The sequence below is a fragment of the Malurus melanocephalus genome, unplaced genomic scaffold, assembly GCF_030028575.1.
Source record: "Malurus melanocephalus ecotype Western Australia unplaced genomic scaffold, MMel_1.1 scaffold_134, whole genome shotgun sequence".
Taxonomy (NCBI): domain Eukaryota; kingdom Metazoa; phylum Chordata; class Aves; order Passeriformes; family Maluridae; genus Malurus; species Malurus melanocephalus.
This window is the reverse complement of record NW_026623366.1, coordinates 291,545-317,863: the sequence shown is the minus strand read 5'-3', so window position 1 is coordinate 317,863 and position 26,319 is coordinate 291,545. Positions and strand designations below refer to the sequence as shown.

Below are 26,319 nucleotides of genomic sequence, written 5' to 3'. Positions count from 1 at the left end.
AGCCATTCTGGTAACTGCAAAACTGATAGTTCCTTTTATGAATGATCAGCCTTGTTTACATAAGAATGTCTCAAAGGAAATTTTTATCTTTTTTCTCAAGATGATTTGGAAAACTTTCTTAATGTCCAATTTGTTTCTGTGTTTTACTAAGCACTTTTTAGTAAGCTATGTAGGTGAAAATCTGGGTCACTTGGTGATGAAGTAATAAGGGGAGTTCATCTATTTTCTGCCTAAATGGATTTATAGTGTGAAACCTTGCTTGCTATAATTTCTTAAATGATTTTTGTAGTTCTATTTTCTCTGTTAAACAAAATTAATTCCTAAACTGTCACAATGYGATGTACTTCCCATAATGGATGAAGCCAGAATACTGACATATCAGCATTTTTCTTAGTGCTGGTCCATGATATTGGAGATATTCTGGTGCACAAAATGTCAGTACTATGGTAATACAAAAGTCTTTCTGTCACTGTGGGTCAGTATGAAATAGTGCCTGAAGCATTGTAAAGAGAGCTCCGCTGAAGCATTCAGATAGTACCAAATAATCACTCCTGTGTTTATTAGTGCCTGAAGGTTTCTCAGATTTTCTTCAGGGTTTTTCKCTTAAGAAGTTGCCCCTTTCATCCTTTTAACATGAGGTTTCTGGACAGCCTTTTCACCAGTCCTGTTGGCTAAGTGGTATTTTGGGTGCAAGTGAAGACATAACAAGAAGGCAGTCACATGAACTCTATTAAGGTCACTGAAAACTTGAATATACATAACATGGTTAAATTTTGCCTATTCAAAGGCAAAACAGGCAAAACACCCATCCCGCAATTGCAATTCTAAGTAGTTACAGTGCTTGTACAAGAAACGAGTCTGGTTTTAGTCTTATTTTTGTGAGGTGGTGGGAGATCCTGTTGGAAAAATRTATTTCTCTTCCTCCATTTAGAATTTGCTTTGATTACTCTAATTCCACAAGATGGCAGTACTTGATGAATAAATGGTACTGATGCCTGATGACAGCCAAAATCTTAAACAAATCTTAATTTATATATAAATAACCTCGCAATCTGGGAGTTTTAACAACTCTGAAGAAATTTTTTCCCTATTTTTCAACTGGTAAGTAAACCAGCAAAAAGTACACTYGAGATTACTGGCTGAATTTACTATGCTTAGCTACTAACCACAAAATTTGCAAGATGGTATTGCTTTAGCATTTAGAATTRTTTTGTTTAAATGAAATAAACTATCAAGAAAAATATAGGCCTACATCTCCCCTGATGAAAAYATAAAGCCCAATTTCATATTAAATCCAGTTTTTAACATTTTCAAAAGTGCTTTTGGATATTCTGTGTACTTGCCACAGAATRAAGGTGCAATATGCAGTACTCTCCAATGATGGGGAACACTTCACATTCAGAGGGAAAGAAGCTTCTTTTTAGCYAAAATGAATGATAACAATGGGTTTTTCCTCCAGTCTCCCACCACAACCAGACCAAATAATTTTGGTGGATTCTTTTGTGCTGTTGTGGTTTATTATCAGTGCTCATTAATCCTCCGAGAAAATATTTAATGAATATAATTTATTTGTTGCATTGTAACGCACCCATGTAGAGCAAACAGATACTGTCAATTTATCAGTCAGCAATGAAATTGCTTATTTCCTTCTCTGGGGGCTCTGTGTCTACTGCTCACTTGTCTGAAATACAGTTCCACCAATCACATGTTTGTCTTTTTTCAGATTCAATTACAGTGATAAATCTCCAAATATTTTCTTTCTTGTAACCGTTCACACAGCCAATAACTAAAAATATTCAAGAAAAGTTAAATGCTCTGTCAAGATTCATCTTGCACTGGAGGATACAAATATTATATTGTTGTTACCAGTGTAGACAGTCAATGWAATCTCATTTGTACTTTAATACATATGAAATGTAGCCAGTTATTGAAACACACAAAGACTGATGAAATGTCTTTCTCATACACACACTCTTTAAAGAGACCACAAAGCATACAACAAAAAATACGACTTTGAAAATATGTTTGTTTAACATTTGATTGTCATTTGTATGATTTTTGTATTAAAAAAAAAAAAAAAAAACGTTCCAGAAAGTGTCAAAATACCATTATCAAAACCACACGTTATTCAGGCCCTTCTTTTGCCGTCAGGCAACCCTAGATATTTTAAGCTCAGTCTTAAAGAATGTTCAGTGATATATATTCCTAAATTTAGTTCTTCACAACAACCTATTTCTTTAATTGGATWTTTTTTTTGGATAGTTGTCCTTAATATTTKCCTATATATTTCTTTAATTGTGGTTATTACTTTTATTAAAAACTTTATTGGAAGTAGTGAAAACACTTTATTGAAGAGCAACATGAAACACTTAACAGCTACTGGAAGCTAATGGAAGACCATTATCTCTGTGCATATCAAACTTCTGTTTGCAAGGCTGCATTAGCCAGATCTCTTCACCTTTTCTTCAAGAGTCACAATTTTGAAACCTCTGAATAATTTTACTATTTTGATGTCTACTGCTTTTGTACATCTGATGATATAGGACCTATCAATACTACTGAGAAGAACAATAGTCACTTGTACTCCATAGGTAGCAAATTTTTAGCATGTTCTAGAATTCTACTACTGTCCATCTATTCTACTAAGCATGCTGTTACTTTTGTAATTGTATTTTCCTAAGGAAGAATGCTGTTCAATCACTTATTTCCCTTTATTCTATTAGCATTTTTGATCTTTAATAATTAATCTTATCAAAATGTGCTGAATTTTGTGTTAYTCATTGCAAGCAATTTCTCCAATGTACTGATCATTTTGAATTTTCATTGTCTGCAGTAATTGTAACCTCTTGCAGGAGTCATTCTCAAATGCTGAATATGTCTTTCTTTCCTCTAGGTCACTCACACTTTAAAAAAAAATAAAATAAAATTTGGTTAGATTTTTTTCTTGATAAATCAATATTGTATGCTTCTTAGCACTTCATTATCATCTTATTGCCTACAAATTCAGTGTTTAATATTAAACATAAAATGTATTATATATTATAATATATTTTTTTCAGAACTCAAGCTCTGACTATGAGCTCTTCTTTATTAAAACAAAACAAACAAAACCAAAAGCTTCCAACAACCACAAAACAAAAACAAAGTAATTTGATTTTCTTGATATACTTTGAAGTAATTTTTCAGATACTATATTCTCAGTAACCTTTTCATGTAAAGAAATATTTAGACATGCTGTGAAGCAATTTTATCAATATATATTGTTCTTTTACCTAAATAAAAAGAATGCTTAAATGACAGAAATTTCTGGGGAAAMAAGCTGATGAGAGAAACAAATACCTTTATGCTAATGTTTGAAAGAACTTTTTTAAGGAAGGCAAACATTGGAAACAGAAAATTTTGATGACAAGGCAGACAAACGACAAATACGATGTTTTAAAAATAATTTTAAAGCAATTAAGAATTTTTAACAACAACTTTGCTATTGATATTCATCTACTTTTAGGTAAGAATGGAAATCAATACTCATGTAGAAAATTCATGAACGCTCCATATAAATTGATGTTCTATGGTTTATAGCATACCAGGTAATACAAATGTCCCTGTTCAATGTTATTTTCTATGAAAAGTAGAAAACAAAAAAGAGGTAAAGAACAATAAAATTAAATAATGCAAATAAYTAGTACTAGAGAATCACTACTGAAACTATTGAAACATCTGTGGCCAGCAGGAGCCGGGTAGTGATTGTTCTCCTGTACTCAGCACTGGAGAGGCCACACCTCGAATCCTGTGTTCASTTCTGGGCCCCTCAGTGCTGGAAAGACATTGAGGGGCTGGAGCGTGTCCAGAGAAGGGCAGCRGAGCTGGGGAAGGGTCTGGAGCACAAGTGCTGTGAGGAGCAGCTGAGGGAGCTGGGGGTGTTTAGCGTGGAGAAATAGAGGCTTGGGGGAATCTCCTCAGTCTTTAAAACTGCCTGAAAGGAGATTGTAGCCAGGTGGGGGTCGGTCTCTTCTCTCAGGCAAAAATTGAATGGATGAGAAGAAATGGCCTCAGGTTGTGCCAAGGGAAGGTTGAATTGGATATTAGAAAAAAAMCACAAAAATGGTTGTGAAACATTGGAACAATCTTTGCAGAGAAGTGGTGGAATCACAAACCCTGTAGGTATTTGAAGACATACATTAGAAGACATACAGCATAAGCATACAACTTAGGGTTGCTGGATTTGATGATCTTAAGGGTCTTTCTCCAATCTAAATGATTCTACGAACAATAATTTCCAAAGACAAGAATTAGTTATTTTGGTCTGTCATTAGAAAGGGTAATCAGGAAGGGGCACATTATTACAAATTCATCAGCTTCAATCTCAGATGAAATAGTTCAATGAGTAATCTGAGACTTGATTAATATCCAGTTTAAAAAGTGAGATATAATTAGCAGTATTAGAAGCAAGTATATCTAGTCAAACTAACTTATTTTTATCATTCTTGTTATTGACCAAGACACCAAAGTTTCTGTAATGCACCCAGAATTCAAATTCATGTTTTATAAAAGAACATGTTGATTAAAATAATTKGAATTTCAAAATTAACTTACTGTTCACTGAAGGGAATAAATATGATTACAAAGCATGATGAAGAGAACCGGATGCAGAGTTCTTTGTCCTCTGCTGCTGACCATTTTAAGAATCAAAAAAACACCTGTGCAGTTGTAATCCCTGATCTCCACGAAATATAAAATTTGGCAAGGGAAAATCCACTGAGCAAGTCACTGGTAAACCCTGGTTTGGATAGCTTATTATTATTAGAAGGTTATTAATGATGGAAATGCGTTGAATCTACAGCAATATTAGTTGGTTATTTCTTAATAATTTGAATGAACAAGAGTTCTGTGCTGATCCTTAACTATCTATTATATTCATATGAAAAGTATGGCATTGTGAAATAACGAGTATATTGTTTAATGCTAGGAAAACACTGTGTAGAATATATGTGGAAACTATTTTCTCTGGTAAAACATCCAACAGAATTTAAAGTGTGGGGGTTTTTTTGTTGGTTTTTTTTTTTTTTTTTTTTTTTTTTTTTTTTTTTTTTTTTCTCTTTCACACTTCATGTTTCTTGTGTTCTCTTGATGTCTTGATCATGCTGTGAGACTTGATTTTCTGTACAATTTAATGGCACTGGTGACAGTTACTTCAGCACATTCTACATCTTCTCTATATTTGATGCAGTGATGAGTACAATGAAAAATCCTAATCCAGAGCTCAGTCAGGCTACAGTCACCTCTAGTGAGCCCCAGAATCCTACACCCAAAGGGACTACACCTTTACATAGAAATTTCATACTATGACTACTGCAATGATACCAATAGATAACACATTTTGAAGGCATAACTAGGACATTTATCAAAACAAGAAAAAAAAACAAACCAAAAAACAAAAGTAATATTAGGATGATGATCATCCAAATTTGTACAATATTGCTCCATCTTAACTCTTTTTCAGCAGAGAGATGCAAAATGCATGACTTTCCTTATCAAGCAGAAGAAATTGTGCAGCAATTTCTGTAATTTGGCTGCAAATACTCACCAGTACTCCAGTTARCATAATATCAGTCTCTCAAGGTGTTCATATATATGTTTCAGTTCAGTTTTTTTTTTTTACTTACAAGAAAGAAAGCAATTTAAATGTGTTCCTTTATACCTCAGTCACCTTGATTCCTGATGCCAGGAAGGATTAATAGTAGCAGAAAGATTTCTTTAACAAGATTTAAATTCAGGCTTCTGGGTATAAAAATGAAAATAAGAGGCAATTCGAGTTCCAGTTTATACTTCAAAACACTGTTTTCTAGCAGAATTCACCAGTCTTTACATGCACATTTTTGTCATAGGAATTTACTGTCAAAAACCTGGATACTTGGAGTCTATACAGTTACGCTTGTCTGACTGTACACACTGAGATTAAGACACAACCCACTGCCTCTCTGCTTTATATTCTCTTGATGTTWAGTGTTTTAATAGAAATATAAAGGCTTTTGCTGGGTCTATCTGCAGGTCAGAGTCTGGTGAATTCCCCCATGGACATGACACAATATGATTGATGAATCTTTCTTGAGCCTGCGTCTTTGCTCCTATAGTATTTATTATCCTAAGATCTCAAATCAAGTGCAGCACCCTTATCATCACTTTTATTTGAGAAAACTGGAGAATGTGGAAGGAAATTATTTCCCAGCAGTCCTGAATCAAGCCACAGTCAAGTGGATATCTCAAATAACACATAATTCTTTTAATTTCTAGGGTTTKTTCTCCTCACCAGCTCTTTGTACATCTACAAGAAATGACAAAACACACAYGCAAAACATTATAGCCAGTGAATCCTTAGGACCTTTGTGGATGAGCCACCAGAGACAGTTAGCTACTCCCTTATCCTGCCTCTGAATACAATTTTCAAATGTGGGGAAAAAAATAGCAGTATAAATCTCATAATCCCCCAGATGTTAAAGGTCCAGTGCTCAACTCTTGCTGGTATATTTTCTAGGCTTAAATGTATCAAGGAATGAATAGTCCATYACATTTTTCTGAATATAATGGAACTGAATATGTTTCTGAATATRTTTCAGACAATAGCATAAGACTCATTTTATAACCCACAAAAGACAATTTTTTCATGTTAAGAATGATGGTGACAAATGATTTTTGCCACTTTAATTGAAAAATAACTCAAAGTGCAGACAAAGAGGAAGAAACATGTCACATTAGCAAACTTCCCCAAAATGCTGATGTTGCTGTTCAACCATGTTGTACAAATAAATCACTTCAAATAACATCAGAAACAACAAATCATATAAAATGTAAGTGCTGAGAATGTAACTCCTACCTGTTTCTAGACAGACATTATGCTGTTGCATCCCTGCACACACTGTTCTGCACTACTGGAAACCCAATGAACTGCTTCCATCCATCTTCTGCTTCTCACATATTCATTATTGAGAGATAATATGTAGCCTTCTGTTGTCTTATTTTGAGCCTAGACCAGGATGCCATTTATATATTGATAAATATATATGATTATATATTCCCTCCTCAAACGCTTCGTAAGAGCGGTCAAAGTGAAACATATATATATATGTATTTATGATGTGTCACATTACATACACATAGCACGTGGAAGAAGAAGGTATTTGTCCAACTCTCCTGTTCTTTTTTGTTTATTCTAAAGGAAATATCATTACCAAGATAATGCAAAGCAGCAGGCAGTCCTGTTTTCTGTTGTGCTGACTACGCGCACAGTTTTCAGAAGTCTTATTCTGTTTTTCAAAATCCATTTTCATTTACGAATGAATTGTGATGTGATTTCTAAAGATTTTTGCTTTTTCATATATTTGTAACTTTGTAGATTTTTAATATATAGCTGTATAACTTCTAGCCCTTTTTTTACACTTTAGAACAGTAGTTACCATTTCTCACACATTGTCACACTCCTGAAATTCTATTTGGTGTTATTTTCAAGGAAAACCATTTCTGATATGGATATCCTGTTTTGCACCAGCATTTGGGAGTCATAACAAGATATAGGTCTAAGAACCCCCTGGAGAACCCCTGTGGGGCAGGTCCARGGGTGGGTTACCAGGACAACCATTCTCCCACTGGAKATACTTGCTAGATACACTGATTAGCTAAACATAAAAATTCTGAAAATTGGATCCTGTGTGTGTGCATAGGTACATTTTTTGCACCTGAAAGCTTTCAGTAAGACTGCTTTTTATGGTGTTAGTTCATTTGGAAAGTCTTTCTTCCAATTCTAGGCAAGAAAAGATCTGGATCTTGTAGTGTCATAAGATCTGGATTGCAAATCAGTGCAATTTTAGTCTTTCCTTAATATTTTGTTTATAGATCATCTGCTGTTATCCTCTGTAAAATAGGTAGTGCTTGTTTCTTGCATTTGGTAGAGCTGAAAATAGACTTTTCAGGATTGAAACGAATGTGCTAAACTCCTAAAGGACCTCGTGGTTCTGCAGGAAAAGCCAAGCTGAGACAAATCCTTTATCAGTATTACCTAAATCCTTCTTACCATTCTCCCTTTCTGCTCCTGAGTTTTTATCCCTGCAGTGTCTACAGGACATTTTCTCACTTATTGAAAGAGGAAAATAGCATGCAAGTTAATGCTTCAATAAAGCAATAAATTCAGTGAAATTTTCTGGTTGCAGATTCTCGACTCTGGGGGAGTAGCATCAACACAACAGTAACTATATCAACTGGCTAACGAAGCCATCAGCAATGATTTTAATGGTATTGAAACATAGCATGAGAACACAGGAGACAGAAGTGGGCAACCAAATTATCAGAATTAAGTGTAGTGTTAATTATTACATTAAATATGCTAAAAAGATGGTATTGTGGTCATAAAAAATCACTTTTTCACTGTTATTCCTCTGGAAATCATCTTTTGTTGTGAGAAGATAAAAAAATTTACATGTGCTGCCGAGCAGGGGTTTAGCTCTAGCTGTAATCAGATTGTTGTCTGAACTCTATGATGTTAAATCTATCCAGTAATTTTCTCCTTGAAAACTCCAACAATTGCCTTCAATATATTTGCTGCTAAGTCAAAGCTACCTTCATGSCAGTTATAATTGTACTGGATAGAAAAGAAAAACTCATAATACAGCCATAAATGTATATGTATTTGTAAACAATTCCTGATTTCYCCTTTGAAAAAGAAAAATACAAACTAGGTATTCCAAACACAATTGTTTTCATACCACTTAATATATTTGGAACAATCTCCCTGAACAGATCAGATCAGGCTATATAAAAATCTATATCTCATTAAGCTTTGTTTCACCTCGAGTGGTTGTAAATTTTCTTTTATTTCATACTTCCAAAATAGGGAATAATTGACATTGTTATATAGGGCAAATTATTAACAGAATCTGACAGAACTCAGGTCAGTTCTGTCCAAAGCCTTCTGCATCTGAACCAAAGCTGGTCTCCTAACATTTGCAGTCATCTCTACCAGAATCATGATTTAATTCAGCTAATCATGCCTGGCATGGGAAGAATTTCATTTTCTCAAAACTCCATTGTTTTCATCCTTTTTGTTCCCATCATTTAAGATTTCATCACAATGGTAATGGAGAGAAAAAAAATAGAATCCAGAGCCTAAGAAATAATTTCTCATCTCTTTCTCCTTCTTGTTTCCTCTTGTTTCAGCTGTCTGATCAGCATTGTATTTCTGACTTCTCCTTAGTTACACTGATTAACATGTGCATTCTCAATCTGTTCTTTTCTGTGATATGGAGAGGTAATTAAGATTAATTAGGAATTTTCTATCTTAAACAAAATGGGCTTTCTGACATTTAACTAACTGACGTGTTTGTAAAACAGTATTCTTCCAGACATCAGCTTAGTAAAACATCAGATCTAAACAGTAAAGGGAAGCTTATCAGTGGCAGGTCWATTCTGCAAGAACCCTGCCTGTCTGAGATGGTAACTGCTGTAGGCTACTTCAGTCTGAAATCTGCTGCTGTTTTAGAAACTGTGTAGCCATTTCCAYWGAAATTATTTTTGCAGCATTTTAAKTGGTATYTTTRCAATACCAGCTGCAGAAAGATAAAGTGATACYATGAGCATCCATTTCTGTTAAACCTGGCAGGACAATGCTGTCKGATATAATCCCTAGACTAAGAGGTTCCTGGTAGTTATGTCAAATTTGTTGGGACATATCAGTAACAGGTTAGYAACTTGTCTCGAGGGAAGACKAGCTTGCCCACTACAGAAACTTTTYATCATTGTTGTGCTATTTGTYGAGCTGTAGACAAATAGTCACGTACAGCTGGGGCCTGAGAGGCAATRGTGCATGAGCCCAAGGGCCAACTCACGCCATGGATTTTTAAAATTAATTAATCTCCTGTGCTTCCTCCCTTTTTTCTTGGTGTCTCCTTTCACTTTTTTTTTCTACTGAACTGGCAGCTGGGGTAATATTTGTTGGCAATAGTGTGACTGTGAAACTACAGCACACATCCCTTAAGGAGAGCTCTGTCAGGGCTGCCCCTTCACCCATTGTTGCGTGCTGCTTTAATTGGGCAAGGTCAAACATCTTCCCACTACATTTTCAGAGTCCCTGAGGGGACGGACAGCTCTAATGAGTGATCCAGTGAGTCTAGTRACATTTAACTCACAGTTTCTAGTGTAAGTTAGTGTATTTTTTGAAGGAATTACTAGTATTTTTGAGAGGGGAGTTCTTTCAACAGTGGTAAATATGCGTTTGTAAAATATAATTTGGAAAATGTTGTGGGTTTCTGTTTTTTTTTTTCCTTAAATACCAAGTTACAAGTTTCTTGGGAAAATTTATGACAGTGGGACCAGTAATGCATTTTTGTTGACTTAATACATTTAAAATCACAAAAAAAACCAACAAACCAACCAACCAAAAAAATACCAAAAACCCGAAACCCAAAAAACCCCACCAAAACCTCAACAGCAACCATGCAAGAAAGCCAAACAAACAAAAGAGAGAAATCTAGACTTGTTTATCCATATACCTACTACACAGATATTGCCTAGAATTTGGGGCACATGCAGATCATTAAAATGTAATTAAAATCTAATAACAGCACATTGCCAACAGACTGGGAGAAACTTCTCTCTGGCAAATAYAGTTTGTTAAAATGCTACCCTACAGAAAGTTCTATAATTCCCAAACTCTTAAATTTCATATCCTCAGATGAATGCCTTCAACAAGATTGAGGAAGGAAACCTTAAAAAGTGCTTCGGGGAAGTCAGCAGCAAAATTACTGGTCATGTATTGAGTAATGAAAAGACCATAGAAGAAAAAAAGTTAATTGTGTTTGTTCATTCCATAATGAAAACTACAGGCATAGTCATCAATCAGCTGCACAAATATAGAGCACAGATTCCTATGCTGAGCAGTGTCAGGGGCCATGGACATTCTCTTTAATGATAACACTCATGGGAATTCCCATTACTAGACACAAAAGTTTCAAAAGTGACAAAGTGACAAAGTGACAAAGCAGAAAATGCGAGTGTGAAACACCTTTAGGATTATTCCAAGCAAAAATGTGCTGTCTGAAGAGACAAGAGGACCCTCTGAAATTAACCCAGAATTAGGACAGGAGCATAAAGTTCAAAGGACTGTGAACTTGTCTTGGAACACTTTTCCCATTATCCAAAAGCAAAATTTAAGATTTAATCGATTTACCCATAGAAGCCAAATCAGTCAAAGGTATGATAAATTCTAAAAGGAAAATGCAGGAACCCTTCAGCTCATGATATCTAACCCATTCACTTGATATATGTGGCTCTCCAACAGTGTTTTAAAACATTTTGTATGCAGATAATTTTTAAGTTATAGACATGGAAAGAAGAGATAAGAAAGTTGTCATCTTGTCTTTTATATGTGACATATTAAAGGTTTATTAAATTAACCTTTCTGTGCAGTAAGCAATTATTTTCTATTACTGTTTCTTAAATGGTCTGTTTTTGACATCCAGCATCATGCTTCTGCTAGGAATTAAAATGAATGAAGAACGAGCTATGGTATGCAATCATGAGAAAAACCAAACATGGTTGGATGTATGACCTGTCCAGCTGTTTTGATAAACTGTGAGTGACCAGTGCTTTGATAGGTACCAGCAAAACACCCYGCCTTGATCTCAAGGCAAAAGGAGAAAAATTTCTTTCAGCATATTGGCCACTCCTGGAAACAAATTATTTAACTTTCTATGCTGAAGTTGATTTGAAAAGTCAGATTTGAAAAAAAAAACAAAACACCACATAGAATAGAAAAAAACTGGATGTTACTTTACTGTTTAATACATCAGTACATGAAATTGTTTAATAAAGCATAAATCATGGTCAAGAAGAAATCTCACCCATAGTGACAGGTTAATATAATGAAGTYGCACTCAGTAATGTCTAGAGAATGCTGGAGGTTCAGAAATCTAAGATCCTGAAGGTTTGCTGTGATTTTGAAGAAACTGGTAAAGGCTACATAAAGAACAGAAGTTCTCTGATGTTGTGCACTGAAATGCCACTGTTGGGTGTCTGGATCCTGGGACTTAAATCCACAACCTTAAGATAACCTTGTAACCATCAGCTACATATAGACGGACATCTGTGAATTGTATTCCCAAAATCAGCTTAGTAAATGGGGATCCAGAGGGCATATGGACCCCTTCAGAACAGAATTTGCTGTGTCCTGCGTGCGGATCCCTGAGCCAATTGCCTGTAAACAAGCTAATGAACACACTGAGAGCAGTCCAGCCCAAATACAACAGTCTTGTTATCATAACTAATTTGCCTGGAGAAGTCTACTAACAGTTCTGCACCTGAATGAGGTAATTTAGAGCCTGACTTGTTATTTGTGTGTAAATTGTGCAATATTCTAATCAGGGGAGTTCTAACTAGAGCTTAATTGCACTTCAGTTGGACTTGGTTCCCTACTAGTAGTGAAGCTGCAGTACAAAGTCGCAGTTTTACTGCAAATGTGTCTCTCAGATTCCTTTTGAAGACCCTGAACAGTAAGAAGTGATGTGTTTATTTCCAAAACAGTTTTCCGTGTGTCTGGAGTACACAAATAAAAGCTCAGAACAGCTTAAACTTTATTTCATGTGAGTTTCTCCAATTAATATGACAACTAAGATGACTATGTAGGTAATAGAAAAAGAGGACACAAATTTCTGGCCTGTGGTTAAAGGAGTTTTATTTTAGCAKCTTGCTTGTTTAGCAACACTCAACACTACACACTTTCCAGACATGAATGGGGAGGACCGTGGTCCCCATGGCATGGTCATTAATCATTTCTGGGGACACATTTCCCATGAAAAGTACAGTTTTATAACAGTAACGTGGAGGTATAGAAGATGCAGCTTGCAGCGCAATCTCCAAACTTTGTAAGATCAGCTTTGYCCTTTAGAAAGAGATTAAAAAAATGTAGTAGTTTAACATCTGTGCAGCTGTTACATGCTGTGGATGGATTATGTAGCAGTGCTCCCTCCAGACGGCAGCATCCCTGTGAGGCAGGATGGAGCACACATCTGCCTTCCCCTGCGTGCATCAGAGCTCTACTCATTCTAACAATGGGAGTCGTCRTTCTCCATTAAGCTCGCACTGAAAGCCTTGAATAAAAGCCTTAAAAAGCTCAGCTGAAAGTATTAATTCTGAGGGAAACATGTAAATCTGGATGAAAACTTCCATTCATTTTTAATCTTGCTGTGGTAAACCTTGTAATTAAGATGATTAAATGACTGAATAAAACCCTATATTTACATCCTTTAGAATGCCACAATGAAAAACCATAATCCTGTTTATGGAAAGAAAACAGTGGAGGCATTTTAAATTGGAAACATCAAACAAGGCTTGTTATTTTAGAARCTGGTAATTAATGTAACCCTTGCTTAGCAAGGACACCTAAGAGTTAACTGCCTAGGACACCCCTCTTGGAGAAAAGGAATAATTGGGAAGAATCAAATATTATGTTTATGGAAGAAAAAAGATAAAGTGTTATGTTTATGAATGATCACGTTATCCACATTCAATATAATTCACAAGGGACAAATTAAGCATTAGCCACAAAAACAGTGTTAGTGGAAAAGCTTCTGGAGTAGACACATCAAAACGATACAGGACTCCCAGTGAAGTTAGAGGTGGCATTTTTTATGAGTGATGATCCAGGAAAGGCAGGAAGCAATAATCTGTTGGTGTCTGTTTGACATAAGGAATTGGCAGTAAAATCTGTTCATTGAATATATTTTCCTTCATMTTTTTGAAGGAGTGGATAAAGTCTCTCTAAAAAAATCTCCCTCAGTTTGTTGCTTAGCTCTTTCTSAGTACAGATGACAATAACTTAAAAAACTCATTTATTAAGCTCAAGAGATAATTTTCTCATCCGAACCTGCACTGCAATATTCTGAATCTGTTTTAAGTGTGCTTGCCACCTCACAGTCCCCCTTATATTCACTGTAAAATGTTTGGTTAACAATCTAATGAAAACCTACATGAATAACCTATATATATTGCAAGTTTGTGTGTGTTTGTACGCTTAATGTTTTATCTCTTGATGGCATATCACAGCATAAAGAAACAGAAATCAAGTCTATATGCGTATGAAACTTGTTTTCTGATTGAAATCATGTCAAAAGAAGTTAGTGTAGTGTTTTTTTTCAGTCAGTGGTGCTTTGTAAAGTGTTTCCGATTTCTTTTCYAAAACTGTATTCTGTAAGAATGGAATGCAAGTACTATTTAATCAAAAGTATTCACTTTACCTTCTATTTGAAAACATGTTAATAAAACTATCTCTCTTAATGCAGTGTTCTTTCACTAAGTCATCTTTCTTTTCCCAAACTGATAATGACATTTTCTAAAAGGGTTCAATCTGAAGTTCTTAGGCAAGTTCATATGCAGTTACTGACTTGAGAGAGTRAGGAATGGGATTCTGTTGAAGGACGAATTGCTTACAAGATTGTGGAGAATTATTAGAGTTGATATTGTATCATGGATTTATCTCCTGTGATAAGTAAGTGAAAATGATTTCTAAAGGTGCTGATCACTGTGAATAAATCAATACAGCAAAGCTTGCAGTGTTCATACACAAAAAATTCTCTATCACCAAAAACGTTCCCATAACTCATAGTCTTGTTAATTTGAGATGTTCACACATTGCAAGTATGCTCTGAATAGACTTTGGTTTTTATATATCCAGTATAGTAYCCTAGTATCCACTTGAAAGTTTGTCTCCAGGGTGATTTTAATGTTTAACATTTCCTAAGGCTATTTAGATGATAGCACCGTCTTTGCAAATCAGATGTAAATTAAAATGGAGTACTGAGAAACTGAATGCTTTAAAAAAATTGTAGACATTCCTGCACACAAATCCTTGAATAACCTCTGTTTGGCAAAAGACTTTTTCACCTGGAAGTTTTGTAAGTTTCATTAAGTTTGTTACTTAATTCACAATTGAGTTCACACACTTCCCTATGAAATTTCAACTTTTGTCCAGAATTCTTGTTTACAAATGGACTCTGATCTGGCAGCAAACTTTCATTAATGTCTTGTACCTTATTGCCAGAGTTTTATGGAATGATTTCTTTTTGAAATGTCATCAGGCATCAGACCTGTGGAGGTAGCTCTTTGCTTTCCAAGGAGACTCCAGCCACTGTACTAATATCTCTTGCAGTCCCASAGCAGTACCACAAGCACTTACTGGCCCCAGTACTTTGCTAGTAGGGAGCTGGAAGTAAATTGCATGTGATGGAATCATCAAGTCATTGAGGTTGGGAAAGATCTCTGAGATCATCAGGTCCAAGCACTAACCCAGCCCTAGTTCCATCAGTAAAGCACATCCTTTAGACCCACACCTACACACCTTTGTAATACCTCCTTTGTAATCACCTGCAATACAGGTGATCAGCCTGGAAGGAGAGTCACTTCCCTGAGCAGCCTGTCCAAGTGCTTGACAACTGTTTGGATGAATAATTGCATTGCTTGCATCATGTAATGAGCAAAAGGAAGGGAGGCCAAATCCCRTTCCCGTTGACATGAGCTTGTGTTTACCTCTGCATATCAGTGCAATTTTTCAGTTTTTATTGATTACTCCCTCACATTGCAGAGCCTTTCCTAGCTTAGCTATGTTGAAAAAATTATGCCAACAGAAGATAAAAATATTTTTCTGGAAGCAATTTTCCTGCTGGCARTATGCTGGTACTCAAACAATATAAATTAAAACAACAAAATGCTCTTTTTGAGTACTGCAGGGGTGAGTTTGTGCAGCAGGGGTATGGCTGGCCCAGTGTTGAAAATGAAAGACACTAGTTTTTCACCATCAAAGGCAATATCTGTGCTGTGGTAGAACACTGTGTTAGAAACTGAGTAAATAAAAATTCAGAAGCATAATTTCAGAGAAAGACTTAAAAATATTTTGATGATATATGAAGGTGAATTTTGTGAAATGACAGCTGTTAAAAAATATATGACAATTTCATTCACTACTGGTGTCCATCTATCCATTCACTCTCAGTTTGTTTAGTAAAATCAAATTCAGGTGCAATGCTGAAACCATGGCTCACTTTTTCTGCCTACATCTTTTCCCTCTCAGTTTACTTATCACAATCAAGTCTTAACATCATGTACTCAATTGCATCTTATAGAATGCAGTGTCAAACTCAAAAAGAGATTTTAGAGGCAACAGCAAGACAATCTGCTCAGAAGCCAGAAAAGCAGAGAGATGGCATTGATAACTGTAATACAGTAATAACAATCCTTGAAGTATAAATAGAAACTGAACACATTTCTCTAACAGAAACTTAGAGGAAGAGGAGATTTTATTTTCTACAGATCTCCCATCTACAATGTGACTTTTCTTCAGGCCTGAAATTTGGAGTARAGAAATCCCCTCAGTACAGACTTCATTTCCCAGAGAAGAAAAGAATASGCTATGCTGCATCTACTGAAAAACAAGATATTCTGTCTAGCATCGTGTTCTGGTTTTACTCAGTCTGATTTTTGGTGGTGGGGGGTGGAACCCAGAAACCACAAAGATGGCTCCTGTGACAAACTTCTAGAAGTTTTCTCCTTCTACTCCAGCAAAAGGAGCCCTACCCCCTGTGTCTCAGAACCAATCCATTGTGGCTCTGAGGTTGATGACAGGCTGCTGGTCAGGCCTGGGCCAATTGCACAGGTTGGTTACACCTCTGTGATGACATATGGTCTTGTTCTTAACAAGAACACAAAACAAGATAGAGTGCGGCTGTCATTTAGTTTTTAGGTTGTTAGTATCATGTATTGGGGGAGGACAGAGGAGGAGGGTCAGGAGATTTAAGAAAAAAAAATGGAGACTCAAGATCTCAGGAGGAAGAAGACAGGTTGCTGTGCTGTTGCTGTGGTTCTCAAATATGGAAAAACCAGGCTGTTCTCAAAAGGACTATTTCTTCAATGGGAGACCTGTCTAGAAAAGAGAGCGACCTTGCTCTGAGAAAAACCTGGCCTTTGAGGACTTTGATAAGCCAAAAAAGGGAGAAGACCCCTCCCCCCCATGTCTGAAGCGAGTTGATGCTTAGAAGAAATTGTGTTCTGTGGGGGAAGAGGTGCCCTTGCCCCACGTCTGAAGCAAGTGGATGCTTAGAAGAAGCTGTGTTCTGCCAGGAGATTTGGGATAGTAGCATTGGAGGACTGTTTTCCTTTCTCCCACRAAGTAAACAAAAAGAATCCCATGCCATCAGCAGTTATGCACTGACTGTTTCTTGGGAAAAAAACTTCCACAGCTTGGAGCTGTAAGAATCATCATCTCCTATGATGCTGGACGATAACTGTAATGAGTAGTTTGATCTATCTTAAAACTTTCCTCCCTGCCCCCCTTTGCACCGGGAAGKCATGGGCGGGGTGGAGAGGGACCACTTGGAAGAGAGCCAGGATCCCGGAGAGAATAACAGGTGTCTTAAAATGTCTGTTTTTATTTTCTTCTCCTTGTAAATTTTTCCCTATCTCTGTTCCCCTCCCTGGTGCAGTAGTATTCTTAGTAGTTTTTAGTAACAAATCTATTTTGCAACTTAAGTTATTCAGCCTGTCTGACYATTTTCTGGAGCATATATGTATCTTTCTCTCAATTATATTATCTTATCTAAAAGCCATAAATTTTTGTGTTAATTGGGCTTTTGCTCTCCCTTCTGACTCTCTGGTGGAGGTGGGAGGGAACATCATGGGTGCAGTGGTTTTGGCTTTTTGGTCAAATTCAAACCACAACACATCGTGTCTCGGAGTGTTACATGCAAGTATAAAGATGTACATAGCTATCTGCAGACTTTGCAGGAGTGCCAATTTGAGAAGCAGAAAAGTAACCTCTCTAGAATACCTATACTTACATGTGGGAATCCACAGGCATTTCATACAATTTATGGTAATTCTTTTACCATAAGCAGTCTTACGAAGCTAAGTTGTACTTTAGCAGTCTTAYGAAGCTAAGTTGTACTGCAAAAGGAAGCAACCAAATCATCTCTACTACTGAAATCAAAAGAAAATTTGTATTCAACAAAAATATCATGACATTAGAATTTGGAGCAATTTCTGAAGGTCTCTAAACTCTGAAAGAAATCTTCTGTGACCTCAAGGCAGCATATTCACCATTGATGGCATGAAGACTAYTGTTACTTTCAAGTTTTATGCCAGGAATTAGACAACCTTGTAACACAAACTCTGTTGCTATTCATTGGCATTTGCAATATATGAGATTAAATTAGTTCTTCACTACTCCAAAACCTGTCAGAAGAAAGGTGGATAACTCATCTTTGAAGTTCCACAATCAAATACATACWGTATCTAAAATACTGAGCATCCAAGAATGAGGAAACTGCAAAGGAGCAGCAGGAATACAGGCTGCAGCCTACTGTACCTGGAGAATGAAGTGGAGGGGAGCACATCAGAACAACTCCTTGACCTTCACGTACAGACACAGCACTTCTTGTCCGACCGCTAAAATTCCCCAGATCTATCAAAAGAACAGAGCATYTTAGTTACATGCCAAAGGTTTTAAATTTTGTGCCTACTGTGACTTACATTTTATTTCCCCTTGTAAAGCTGACTGTTCCTTTTTTCATACCTTAATCTATAATAGGAGGGCCTGAAAAATAAATCTATTTCCATTACAAAAAAATCCATGTTGCATCAGCACTTTATGACTTTTTTAGTATGCTTGCATATGGTATCAAAGAAAAAGAGGCAGAAAAAATATATATGCCATTCATAAATACATTTAATAGTGCTTTTATTTCTTTTTGCTCATTCTTGATTTTCTCCTCAGTAGAAGGGATTCATACACAGTAAAAAAAAAAGAAATAGAAGTGGAGGGAACACCTTGGCTAACATCCAGACTGAAGGTGTTGCAGACACCACCTGGATAGTGCACAGAGCAAATTGTGATGACAATGAAGGAAAATCAACACATTGATTTTATATTATAAAACACATTATAAAACCAAATCTGCTCTAGAACACATTTACTCTTTAAAATACTTTCTTTCTGAATTACCTGGTGCTATAAGCCCAAACCGGTGAGTAAATATATTTTCCTTCTATAAGTTTCCCTCCAGCAGGGCAATAACAAATAAAATGCTTTTGAAACAAATACTTTTGAATGAAACTGTAGGACACTGCTATGAGCAGTTCATTGTGATTATTTGAGGCCTCTCAACCAGCAGATCCTATTATTCTGTTTACCACACAGAACACTGAACCTGGATTCACATTTGGGATGGATAGTTATGCTCTAGAATGTGTATCTATAGCAAAGAATATGAGAATTCAGTTCAGCCATCAGACTGGTGTCTTCACCCATTCCTCAGAGCCAGTGATGGTGCTTAAAGCCTCTGTTCTCTCAGGGGTTTTCTAGAGCATTTCTATCTCATGTGGATCAAGGTGAGGACAGCAGCAACAAGACATCTTTGAAAATAACACAGAAGCTTCAGCAAGCACTTAATGAGGATTGGAAATATGAATAGATTGGGCCAGTGGGAGTTCCTCTCTCTGATATTCAGTGACCTGTAGCAGTGCCTCCTAATTTCTGCATACATCCCAAGGTGCTGGGATGAGCAAAACACCACCAAACAGGTGGAGCAGAATTATTCCTATCTTAACTGCACTCGGTTGGCATTTTTCTGTCAGATGCTGAAATTCCATGTCTTGCTCCAGACCAAGTAGAGCATAAAACTGAAGTTCAATGATTTTCAAAAGTAATTGGAGTTGATTTTTTTTTTCCACATTTCTAAAATATGTTTTGGATAAAGGCAGAAATCTAAAATTTAAATACATCAAAACTCGTGTTGTCTTTGGTCAAAATAAGTTAGTGCTTTGATTTCAACAATAGGTATCATGTTCGAATAGAGAAAAGATATTTGAGATACAGAGGAATTTTAACAAAAAAAAACAGGGCTACATTACAATTTATGCAAAATTGTTCTAGTCAATAAACAATTAAAAATTGTAAAATGATATTGCATTTTTTAAAAGGACATAATGTGTTATAATATATTTTGGTGTAATTTTTCTTAAAAGTGTCTCCTAATGCATATTACCTGATGGTATATTTTGCAGAAAAGTAATTATTATTTTATGTCCATAAAACAGTGGGCTGGTATATCTCTGCATAAAAAGTTGTTTTGGATGGGAGAGTATCCTGTAATGGAAACTTTTCTTAGTTAAGACCTCAGGTGATGAAATACTGTTTTCCAATTAGCTATAGCAACCTTCATTTTTATTTCCATTTTCTKCTTTGAAAGTGCACTCTAAAGACAAACATATTTTTTTTTTTTTACCAAATGAAAACCAAAGGTATCCTTTCTTATTTCAAAATAAAAGTGCCATGTATGACTCCAATTTCTATGTGTTCAAAACAACTATTTTCAAACTAAAGGAGGGATGTATAAAAGAGCTTTGAATTTCAGTTCTTTTTGGCAATCTGTTGGTTCTGAATTGGATTTCTTGTTAGCATACAGTGGAAAAAGGATTAAAAGGTACAAAAGAAGGGATTTACTCATAAAACAAATAAATGCAGAAAAGCTTAAAAGGAAGGGAAGTTGCAGGAYCATGCCTGCAATTCCCCCACATTAAAGTAATAAGCCCAATATGGAAAAATCAAATTAAAAGAAAATTCAATTAATTTCTTGTAAATCTCAGCCATTTCATATCTATCCACATTGGGTAAAAAGGGACAGCTACTAAAAATTTACACACCTTAAAACTCTAAAAAGGTAGATAATAAGAGAAAAGGTGAACATAATCCAGCTTTAGAGGTGGGTACGGTAGCCTCTCATACCGCAGCACTGGCCATCACTTCTGTGTTCTTGTTGCAATATAGACCTGCAACACGCGTGACATGTCAGACAGCCCCACACAGAGTGAGTCTGTCCTTCATCTTATTATGGTGTTTATGGTTCATTGATAAGAAAATGCCTCCTTGGGCTCCACAGGTGTGCATCTTTTGCCCTGAAAGATTAATTTACTCTTATCTCAGTGCTAGTGGCAAAGATAAACACCTACTATGTTATTTTCAAAGCAATTCCCAGGCTTTAGGTACATAACTCCCTTACCCTTTAACATCATAAACAGCCTTGACTACTTTGAAGAAATATAGTTAAATGACAGTCACCATGTCTAATGGAACTTACTAGTAACAATAAAAGTGCAAAACATAAAAAGGATATTAAGATGGAGTGCATGTGCAAGCCTAACACTATTTCCTTTACTGCTAAAAACTAATTAATTTAAAAAAAATTCTACAGTGTCACTAGTCAACCTGTGACACAGGAGAGGTCTCCGCTGTGAAAGTGAGATAGTAGGGAAATTCCAGAGCTACTGAAGATGCCAGACAAAAGCTTTGCCGGTCTAGCAACAAAATAAACATCCAAATAAAAGGGGAAATCTTCTGCCATTGACAGAAGGACTTGTACAAAAGTTGAAGGAGTTTTTATCACTTAATGGCCTTTCAAGTCACCTTCACTGCRTTTTGCATCTTAGGTATGCACAGCAGGGATTGTTCATTCGCTGTGTTCACCAGTTTGCTACAGTTAATGGGGGCAACAGGAAGCAGGTTTTTGTGACCCAGACAACCATCCATGGATGACTGCTATGAAATTAGGATTAAATTAAAGATGAAAAACAGATCTTGTTTTTGTTGTAGGCAATTACTGCTTGGTAACCTAGCATGGAAGCTGTCGAAAGCTCTGTACTTCATTATCAGTGACTTAACCCAGTCAATTTAGCTTTAAAGTAGAAATTAGATTGGTGCAGAGCAATGTCCTCTGCCAGCTCAGTTCTGCAAGTTTAAACTATTTTATATGCAAATTTATTATGGAGTTGAAAAGGGACATAATATGATATGTATTAAAATGTTTAAAGATGTGTCATGAAAATACCTAAAGACAAGCATAAAGCAGGTAATATTCTTTCCAATAAGGTAAAAATAGCTCTACACAAGGTAAGAGTCTTCTGTCAGGCCAAGGACAAACTTATTTATTGGGTTGTCACTAAGAGAGGGTAGCCATCCTCTCCTTGGATTTGAAAGACAGGACTAAGAAATAGACCTTGAGCTGGAATTGTAGTTCTTTAAAAAAGGTAAGATTTAGAGGGAAAAAATTCCATTAAAACATGTTTTTCAAAATCCCATTACAACCGAAATCAAAAACATGCTTTGACTGTACACTCTAAACAATGGAAAATATAAATGTTCTGTTTAATAGTCCACAAACACAAGCTATAGAAGAAWGAAAGGTGAGTGCTGAAATAATATCACATCATTGTATAGGGAACTTTTACATTGGATGAATTAAATACAATACTCACAGAACTGACAAATGTACAAGGAAATTAAGAGATTAATTTATATTGCCATTCACTTATTTTCTAGGAATATCAGATTAAGTAGATAGAGCTCTATTATTAGAGCCACACATTTGACCTAGGAGTAACTTCTAATGCTGAAATCATTTCACTAGAAAGAGTGTGAAAGGAAGTTCAGACAAAAAGATTTCTACCATGACAGAAATATCATCTCATCATTGATAATGGGAAAAAATACATCTTGAACTTTCAAAAATCACATACACTATTGACTCATTAGCCCTGAACCAGATTTTCATCATGAAATGCARGTAAATAGTCAAATAAAGAAACATTTTTTCTGACCTTAATGATATATTTTGATTTACATATTTTTTAAAAATTATAACAGTTTTAAAATACCTGGTCTACTGTTTATTGTTTGTCATCATAGTTGTCTACATCTAGTTGTTTTATCTTGTAAGTAGACAACATTTTTTGGTACTTTCTACATTTCCTATCACAGTGAAGTCATGAATCCATAAATGTGGCCAGTACATTCTACCATAATACAATATATGAGTAATAATTAAATATCCAAGTGTCCTGGTTTTGTCTGTGATAGTTAATTTTGTTCTTAGTAGCCAGTCCAGTGCTGTGTTTTGGATTTATGTGAATAATGCTAACAAAACTTTGATGTGCTGGTTGTTGCAGAGCAGTGTTTCTCCAAAATCAAGGAATTTCCAGGGCTCCATGCTTTGCCAGTGGGGAGGGGTACAAGAAGCTGGGAAGGAGCWTGGCCAGGACAGCTGACCCAAACTGGCCAGAGGGATATTCCATACCACAGAGCATCATGCTCAGTGTATAAATGGGGGGGAGTTGGCCTTGAGGCATCGATCGCTGCTGGGGATGGGYTGTGCATTGGTCAGTGGGTGGTGAACAATGCATTATGTATCCCTTGTCTCTCCTGGGTTTTATTTTTCTTTCTTTTTTCTCCCTTTGAATTACAATTAGTACTACTACTGTTATTATTTTTGTTGTAGATTTATATTTATTAATTATTATTAATTAGAAAATTTAGCCTTTTTATAAAATATGAAATACAGACTTTTTCACTATTTACTATGCCMTACTTGTTAAAAGGGAATACTACATTTCAATAAAAATATTCACTACTTCTGTTCCTACACAGATTTTATAAAAATTATGAATTTATATACTTCTTCCATTTTGTCTTGCCTAACTACGCATTTTTTCTATAATCTAATCTTTCATGGAAAGATAGCCCAGGAATGTGAAGCAAATTCAGAGCTTTGAAGAATTTTTAGTTTCGTTATAACTGGTTTGAATAACATCAATTAATACCATCATTATCATCAATAAAGCTTATTTCTTCCCAGAGCCTTGAAGAAGAAAGGGAATTCAKAGGTACCAAAATCTCCCTGACCTTCAGTAGGATTTTTGCATTCATAAATCCTGAAGTACTGGAACAACGTAAATTAGAAGAAATATTTACATACAGAATAAAATAACAAGACTGTGTTGAAAATTATAGASCTTCGATATGATTCAACTTGGCAGGTTAATTGCACGATAACTAGGATGTTCATGGTTACAGTTGTTGATGGTTATGATTAATTAGTTACAATCATTCTGTGTCTGTCAGGTTTCATCTCTTCTCACAGAAATTATTTCAGCATGCTGCTCAGCTGTCTCTCATGTCGGCATACTGCAATTTCCAGGCAAAACATAGAATGAAGAGGAAATATTATAGTTAAGTGTTTCTCATCCTTTCATTCTGTCATTTAGAAGCAACAACTAAAACCAAACAAAGAAGTAACCAATCTTAAGTGACAAACAAAAGATTTTCAAATACGGATGCCAACACTCAACCACCACAGTAAAGTGCTCCAATAAATCATACTGCTTCCAGAGCTTCTGAGCAAATAGATTTTTTCACTTGACTAATATATACAACGTAATTTTTTTGTAAATGCATTGTTTTACATAATGTTGTCTGCATCTTCAGAAACAAACATTTGTTTTTGCAACCTTTTACATAGAACTTCCTGGAACTGAGTGGTGTACTAACCTATATAAATCCTGTTTACATGATATTGAAAATTCTATTTTTTTTTTTCCCTTTCTGCCTATGAGTCTTCCTTCCTTTTTTTTTTTTTTTTTTTTTTTTTTTTTTTTTTTTTTTTTTTTTTTTTTTTGACTGTTCTTTTAGTCACTTTTTAAAAATAAAATTAATTCCAAACATTCAAGGATGTCTTGCAAACACCCTTTCATTTTGTTTCTTCAATTGGATGTGACTTTTAATCCGTGACAAAAGATCACAGCCAGTTAGCATTTTGGAATATTAATCACAGAATGACTATGACAGTAAAATTTGTTATTATATGATGTAATATGAAATGGACAATGACTAAGCTCCTCTATATAGTTTATTGGAAAATTCCTGTGTAGATTTTTCAGTTCACGGGATGCTGTAACAGTAGTACAGAGAAAAAGAAAAACTTTTCTTACTCCTTGGGTGAAGAAACCATTAAGGATAACTTGTTCTATATTTGTTCTTATATGTATTTAATACCTTTAGTTCTTGGGTTCTATTCCAAAAATACATAATGGTTTCACTTCCACATATTCAGAAATTTGAAAAACTTTAGTCTGTCTTTTTCCTACATCTCTTAAGAAGTGAAAAATCTAGCCTTCTCAAAGCTGGAATTTTTCAGAAGAAAGGCTATAAAAGAGTCAAGAAATTAAATTCTTTTCATGAGGGAAAGGTGGAAAAGAAAGTAAGCTTTCCCAAATTCAGAAGGGATGGTTCTGAACTTAACTAAATAAAAAACTTTACACTTCCACAGTGTCTGCATTTGAGGCTATCTTTCTGTGGAGATACAGACAAAGAAACTGCAGGAAACAAAACAAAAGCCTGACCTCCCAGGGTCCCTGTTATGAAGATAACATGCACGATGTTTGATGATATTTCAGTTGTTATTCTTGTTTTTTTTTCCCTGAGTCCTTCATATTTTGCATACGTTGAGGTTTTATTTCAAAATATCATTATATGCATGAACTAAGACAAATACAATATCTKAGAACTGCTGTTCAGACCTAAGGTTTGGGAAATGGGACAGTTGTTCAGGTTTCAGTAACAGCTGGAGGCTTGTAGACACCATTTCCATGAGATAYGACATATCAAATTCTGACTCCACTCTAGACAGGTCATTTTGCTGCGCTGACTTTTCACTAGACTAATGTGTATAAATGCCTCCATACTTCACTTCTGCTCTGTCATAAAGAAAAGAAGAAGGTCATAATCTCCCAGAAATTATTTATTTGATCTTCTCTAAGAGCTCTAGTGCCCAGCATGACCTACAAGTCAATTGTGACAAGATAACTAAGTGTTTGGACACATCCAAGGAGTAAATCTGGGAGACCTTGGTCTCAGCTGAATAGCTCAACTTGAAATGAAGGCATTACAAACCTAGAGTGTTGCCTAGGTAGCAGCTTGTTGTTACATATGATGCTAGGTAACGTTTTTGATAAGGTAGTTTGTATTGGAGCATGTTATTCTGCTTAATACCGAGGTGATAGCAGTCACTGCAAATCACTGTCTAGGATAGGAGCATGCAATTGAACTATAGTCATGAAAGATAAATAAATTGTCAYGGCTCAGCTGAGCAACTGCATCTATGTACTTTGATCTTTTCAATCTGCTGTCTGGAACACATCAATTTATAGACTTGTGAAGGTGGTCTGAACATGCCTATAATGATCTAATGTGTTGCTAATTAATGGCAACTTTGGATCAGGAAAGCTAAACCTTCCTAGAAGGTTTCATAATATCATGAAATGTTGGCTAAAGCAGTATCACATGCTTTCTAAAAGGCACTTACTTCTCCCAACTCTCTCTTGGTATCATAACGTTATTTCCGTATGTCATTTATTTTCTAATTCTGCATATACTAGTGTGAGAGAGCTTGAATAGCATGAAGC

General features: G+C 35.6%; 1 protein-coding gene across 1 annotated transcript in view; it reads right to left on the bottom strand.

Moving 5' to 3' along the window:
* CNTN5 (contactin 5) overlaps positions 1–26,319 on the bottom strand; it is a 220,073-nt gene that overhangs the window by 157,465 nt on the left and 36,289 nt on the right. Inside the window, exon 4 of the mRNA XM_057370839.1 lies at positions 18,395–18,490. Coding sequence (XP_057226822.1) covers positions 18,395–18,490 — 96 coding nt within the window. The remainder of the gene's footprint in view (positions 1–18,394; positions 18,491–26,319) is intronic.